At 46.0% G+C, this 6,000-nt stretch overlaps 1 protein-coding gene across 1 annotated transcript; it reads right to left on the bottom strand.

The window, feature by feature from the left end:
• Positions 1 to 434: 434 nt before the first annotated feature.
• LOC109930025 (gastrula zinc finger protein XlCGF26.1-like) lies at positions 435 to 3,898 on the bottom strand. Its single transcript, XM_020529563.2, has 2 exons — positions 3,726 to 3,898; positions 435 to 2,228 (listed from the first exon to the last, which is right to left on the bottom strand). Exon 2 carries the CDS (start codon positions 2,119 to 2,121, stop codon positions 580 to 582), a length of 1,542 nt encoding a protein of 513 aa, XP_020385152.2. The 5' UTR covers positions 2,122 to 2,228; positions 3,726 to 3,898; the 3' UTR covers positions 435 to 579.
• Between the last annotated feature and the right edge of the window lie 2,102 nt (positions 3,899 to 6,000).

The following is a 6,000-nucleotide window of genomic DNA, read 5'->3' as shown; positions in this document are numbered from 1 at the left end:
ATAGGTTTTTCCACAGAGAGGTACAGTATGGCACAGTAGAGAGCGAGAGCGAGAACCATCCACAATATCAGCAAATGTATGAAGGGGATGTGAGCACTTACTTGGAATGGACTTGAGGGAGCAAGATGTCGGTCCCATGTACAGGTTGAGCAATAACTGAAAATATGGGAAGATGGGAGAGAAACTGAATAAAAGGTGTAGGTTTGGGACTCAAGAAAGGGGAGCTTTTGAAGGCAGTTTGTTCCCAGACAGCTAGTGGGAGACAGTGATGCAACACAGGCAGCTGATTAGATTGCCTCAATGTTAGTGACAAGGAAACTCCATGAGCTCCTGCACTTCATGCTGGAAGTTAGGATGGTACAGACAGGGGAGAGGAAGAGCATTTTGAAAGGAATTAATTTGTATTTGAAAGCTTGAAGACTTGACACACTGTATTTAACACAAAATTGATTTATTTGACTTCTTTCTTGAATAATAGCATATAAAACTTGACCGAGGTACATCAGAATTGTTTGAAACAGACACCCTTGAACAGGGTTCACTTCCAGATGTGATGAACAACAAAATCCATCACAGTCATTACTGGTGAACTCGTTGATGTTTCCGCAAGCTGGATGAGTGAGCAAATCTCTTCCCACACTCAGAACAAGTGTATGGCCTCTCCCCAGTGTGACTGCGCTTGTGTCTAACAAGTTCGGACGATGTCTTAAAGCCAGTGCTGCAGTGAGAGCACCTGAACGGTCTCTCGTCACTGTGAGCACGTTGATGACGGATCAAGTCCTCAGAACTTTTATACCACTTCCCACACTCTGGGCATTGAAAAGGTCTCTCATCAGTGTGAGCTCGCTGGTGTCTCAGCAGATGAGAACTATCAATGAATCCCTTCCCACATTTAGCACAAGTGAATGGCCTCTCCCCTGTGTGGATTCGCTTATGTTTCTGCAGGTCGGATGAGTCGGTGAATCCTTTTCCACACTCGCAACATCTGAATGGCCTGTCCCCAGTGTGAAATCGTTGATGTTTCACCAGTTTGGATGACTCTGAGAATGTCATCCCGCACTCAGCACATCTGAACGGCTTCTCCCCTGTGTGAAATCGCTGATGTTTCACCAGCTTGGATGATTGAGTGAATCCCTTCCCACATTCAGAGCAGGTGAACGGCCTCTCCCCAGTGTGAACTCGCTGATGTACAGTGAGTTCAAATGATCGCCTGAACTGAGACCCACAGTGAGAGCACTTGAATGGTTTCTCGTCAGTGTGAAGAATTTGATGGGAAATCAGTTCACCGGAAGTTTTACAGCATTTCCCGCAGTCTGTACATTTAAACGGTTTCTCCCCAGTGTGAACTTGCTGATGTGTCAACAGTTGGGATGATCTAATAAAACCCTTCCCACACTCGGAACAGCGGAATGGCTTCTCCCCAGTATGAACTCGCTGGTGTTTATTGAGGTCAGTTCCTCGTTTGAATCCAGTCCCACAGAGAGAGCATCTGAAGGGTCTCTCATTGGTGTGAACATATTGGTGGGACACCAGTTCCTCGGAGCTTCTATAGCACTGTCCACAGTCTGGACATTGAAATGGTTTCTCCTCAGAGTGAATCCGCTGGTGTCTCAGCAGCCTGAATGATTGAGTGAATCCCTTTCCACACTCAGGGCAGGTGAATGGTCTCTCTCCGGTGTGAAGTCGCTGGTGTACAGTGAGCTTAGATAAACACCTAAACCCTTTCCCGCAGTGAGAGCACCTGAATGGTCTCTCATCTGTGTGAACACATTGGTGAGACAGCAGTTCCCCTGAACTTTCATAGCAGTTCCCACAATCTGAGCATTTAAAAGGTGTCTTGTCAGCGTGACCTTGCTGGTGTGTCAGCATGGTGGAGGAAGAAGTGAATCCCTTCCCACTCTCAGAGCAGGTAAGCAGTCCCTCCCCATTGTGACTACACTGATGTGTTTCCAGTTCAGATAGGCACATGAATCCAATCTCACACCCTCCACATTTCCATGGCTTCTCCCCAGTGTGAATGTGTTTATGTTTCCACAGGCCCGATGATCGGCTGAATTCTTGTCCACAAACAGGACATGTGTACAGTTTCTGCCCGGTGTGAATGGATCCTTTTGCTTCCATGATCAAAATCCAATGCTCTTCAGTTTATGCCAAATGGGGAGTCTGTCAGTTCCTAACAGGATGTTTAGCTTCAGTTTCCTGACTGCAAATCCTTCCCTCCTAATAACCTGTTAAAATGATATAATGCATTAAAAGAAAAGTGAGGGACAGCTGGGACAAGGAAAAGGTGATAATTAAAGCTTCTAGAATGTCAGAAAAACCCAATTGTTCTCTGATGCCCTTCAGGATAGGGAACCTCCCACCCTTTTGGGATTAAATAAGACTGTCCCCTCGATGGGAGCAGAGAATGTCAGTGGGACAGGCAGGGAGGAGGAGAAGACAGATTTTATAAATCTACAACCAAGCAGAGGATTCATAGAATCTCCAAAACTCTCAGACTCCACTAACAAGGAAAACCAGGAGAGCAGGTAGATGTAAATACCATCACCGCCCAGTTACACACCGCCTGATATCCAGTACTGGGTGAGCAGAAAGTTTCCCCCATTGTTATATTTAGAATGCTGAAGTCAGTGTTTTTTCTGCTGCAAACAGCACTCTCTCACTACTGATTCCATCCCTCTCCCTGGTAATTCTTTAAGGCTGAACCAGACTGTTCACTATCAACATGATATATTTCACCCCAAGGTGAACTTCCAACAAAGCAAGACTGCCTATTGCCAGCTCAGTTACATCATCCCACTCCTCCCTGGTCTCAGCTCATCTGCTGCTGAAACTCTCATCCATGCCTTTATTACTTGTAGACTTGATGATCCGACAAGTCTCCCACATTTCCACCTCTTTCTAGTCCTGATGGCGTATAAACCCCTTCTGCCTCTGTGCTTATCCACGTCACACGATCACCCTGGCTCCATTTCATGAAACACTAAGGCGCCTCCCTAACTCTCATCTCCTCCATCCTCACAACCTTCCTTCTCTCTGTCGCCTTCTGCAGCCTCACAATTCTCCCTATTTCCGTAACCTCCTTCAGCCTGGCAATCCAATGATGTAGCGGCACTCCTCTCATTCTGAGATCTTTGTTCAACTCACATTTGTTTAGTAACAAGGCATTGAGGGCATTTAACAAACTCAGCAGGCCTAGCAGCATCTGTGTTCATTGAAACAGTGTTCACGTCGAGAGTCCAGTGTAGCTCTTCTTCAGAACTGAAATCATACCAGACTCGAAACGTCAACTCTAAATATGGACTGGAGGTTGCAATAAGGTATCGTAATGTTAAGTATTATTGTCCCTCTATCGTCGACACAAAACAGCTGCAAGACTAACATGTACAAGAAGCAGTGGAAGTATTGACCCGATCTACCACCTTTCACATTCACTGCCTGCACCAGTGACGTATAACCACTTCACTCTCGTCTTTGTTCAAGTTGCGCGTGGCGGAGGCGCATACGCACCGCTACCAATTGCCCCGCGTACGGATGTCGACTCCGCTGCCAATTGCCCCACATAAAGATGGAGACCGTAGACCCGGGCCTAAATCCCGGGCAAAGGCTGGTGGTCGCCAATTCGATGCACACTGGAGCGCAGAGGCTTCTTATTCACGGTCTTAAACATACACCAAGCGTTTATGAAACCTTCCCTCTCCCCCGGTGACTTCAATTTTCATTACCTCACGCACTCCGTGATCCTTTGCCGTTCTCTCCGTGAGCTCAACACCGACCTTTCCCAAACTGACACGACGCATACTCTTAGTTTCTCACTGTCACTGCGCCTGCGCAATGATCTCCTGCAGTGAAAATAGAGCACATTCCCATTCTCCACGGATGCTGGGTGGCACCACCACGATTAAAAACTCGTGTTCTGTAATTAACAAGCACTTTTTTATGATTTGATTACGATTTGAATTAAGGATCTAAAATCACTAAGCAATCAAGTACACCAGGATCTTCACCATGTTTCTATCCTTGAAGTGTTTAACAGTAGAAAATAAACTGATAACAGACTTGAACTTTCTGGAGTCTCAGCAAATGCTCTTTTCAAGCAGAGGAACAGCAAACGTTGCACGCCTGTCAGCTAACGCATTCAGTTAAACTCTAAAAGACACGATCTATAAAAATTCCATTCACTCTAACATTCAGACATTTGATTATGTTTCTGTATGGTTTAAACCAGCAGCTTTACGTGTGATGAAAATGAGAAAAGTACTTCAGTAGCGAAGCACTACAGTGACAACATTAACAAGCGTCACGCCTGTGAAATAATGCTGCATTTCGATACTTTTTTTGCTAGCGTTGATGCATGCCGTAGAATTAGTAGAAGTCACAGCACAGTGAGAACCAATTCAAATTATTTCGTCTGTGCAAACTTTAATTTTGAAAGTCTTCTCAAAAAAGTTCTGATGTTCTTCTCGGAGATAGTCCATCTTCTCTCCCACCTATCCGCCCTACCAATCCCACTGACCAATCCACACCACTCCCTACCTGCATCCACTTATCACCATCCGACCTACCTTTTCCCAGCCCCACCCCTCCTCTCTCTTTATTTTCTCGCTTCCTTCCCCTCCCCATTTCTGAAGAAGGGTCCCGACCCGAAATGTCAACTTTCCTGCTCCTCTGATACTGCCTGACCTGCTGTGTTCCTCCAGCTCGACACTGTGTTGTCCCGACTGCTTATCCCCACCAATACAGCCAACACCCACCTTTGTCCCTTTCATCTAACAATCCAATACTTCTTGGGAAGCTAAGAGTTAATTTAAAACAAAAGAGGTGCGCGACTGTCTGCAGTCCCAACACACTGTGTCAAATTTAATAAAATGTCCCTGCCAAAATGATATGAACAGTCGAAAGCAAGATTTTTATGCGTTTGCTTTCAAATTGGGGAATATCAGTAGTAATGTTTATTCTGGTCGAGAATGGCTTCATTTATAAAATCCAATTCCCCTCACTATACAACCTGTTCAAGAAGTTATGGAAAAGAGAGAATGTTTTTTGTCCAGCTGTACAAAGCCTTCATTAGTTTATACCTGAAGGACTGGGAATGCCACTTGGTAAATGATTCAATGTTGGTCTTGGAAACGGGACAATGCCGATCCTACTGAATGTCTGTTCTGAAATACAAGGGAACATTCTAACTTCCGTGAATTTGACCAGGAGAGGTAATGATTGATTCATTGATTTGATTCTCAGTCTGCAGACAGGAACCGGAGAACTGGAGACAGGCAGAGGAGAGGGAGGAAACTGGGAATAGAGGAAATAAATGGGGGGAGATGGGACTGGACTTCAGCCCAGGAAGGAGGGAGAGCGTGTGAGACTAGGATTTACAGATTTTGGGGAACAGGAGACAAAAGAATTTACGTGTTCTGATTTCTACCTTCCGCTTTCTGAGCAGATTTTACAGGGTACGGGAAGAGGATGGTTTGCTCAATTTATCTTGACTTGAATACCATTGATCTTTGAATGTGAACGGAGAAATGATGAGAGGGTGCAGATAAGGTTTACACGGATTTTGCGGGGACTGGAGGAGAGAAATGAAGGGAAGAGATTTTGCCAAGTGTCCTCCCCTCCCCGAGTTCCTGAGCTGCCGCCTGATGGAGGGGGAGGGGCAGCGGCTTCTCGCTCCAGCCCAAGCCGGCAGCGGTTGCCCTGGAAAAGTTGGCTCCAGGAGTGGGAGGGGGAGGGGAAACGGGCGGGGGCGGGGTTCCTGTGTCCGCTCGCCTGAGCTTGGAGCCCGAGGACGTCATCGCCGAGCACAGCGACGCCTATTGGCTGCTTTCAACGGGATTCAGACATTCCCCTCTTCTTGTGAGTTGGAACATGTCTGTGTGGCATCGATGGCTCAACAGCATCCCAGTCAATTGTGCCTGGATTTTTCTTTCATGTTAGCCCAAACTCAAAGAAAAAAAGATTTGTTTCTAAATCTGTAGATAATTATTCCGCAAACCAAAT

This window comes from Rhincodon typus, chromosome 42 (genome assembly GCF_021869965.1).
Source record: "Rhincodon typus isolate 14 chromosome 42, sRhiTyp1.1, whole genome shotgun sequence".
NCBI classification, from domain to species: domain Eukaryota; kingdom Metazoa; phylum Chordata; class Chondrichthyes; order Orectolobiformes; family Rhincodontidae; genus Rhincodon; species Rhincodon typus.
The sequence above is the reverse complement of the archived record's forward strand: the minus strand, read 5'-3'. Positions and strand labels throughout refer to the sequence as shown.

Bases quoted from the DNA above. Each gene is read 5' to 3' on its own strand.
- LOC109930025 (XM_020529563.2), bottom strand. From the start codon at position 2,121: ATGGAAGCAAAAGGATCCATTCACACCGGGCAGAAACTGTACACATGT.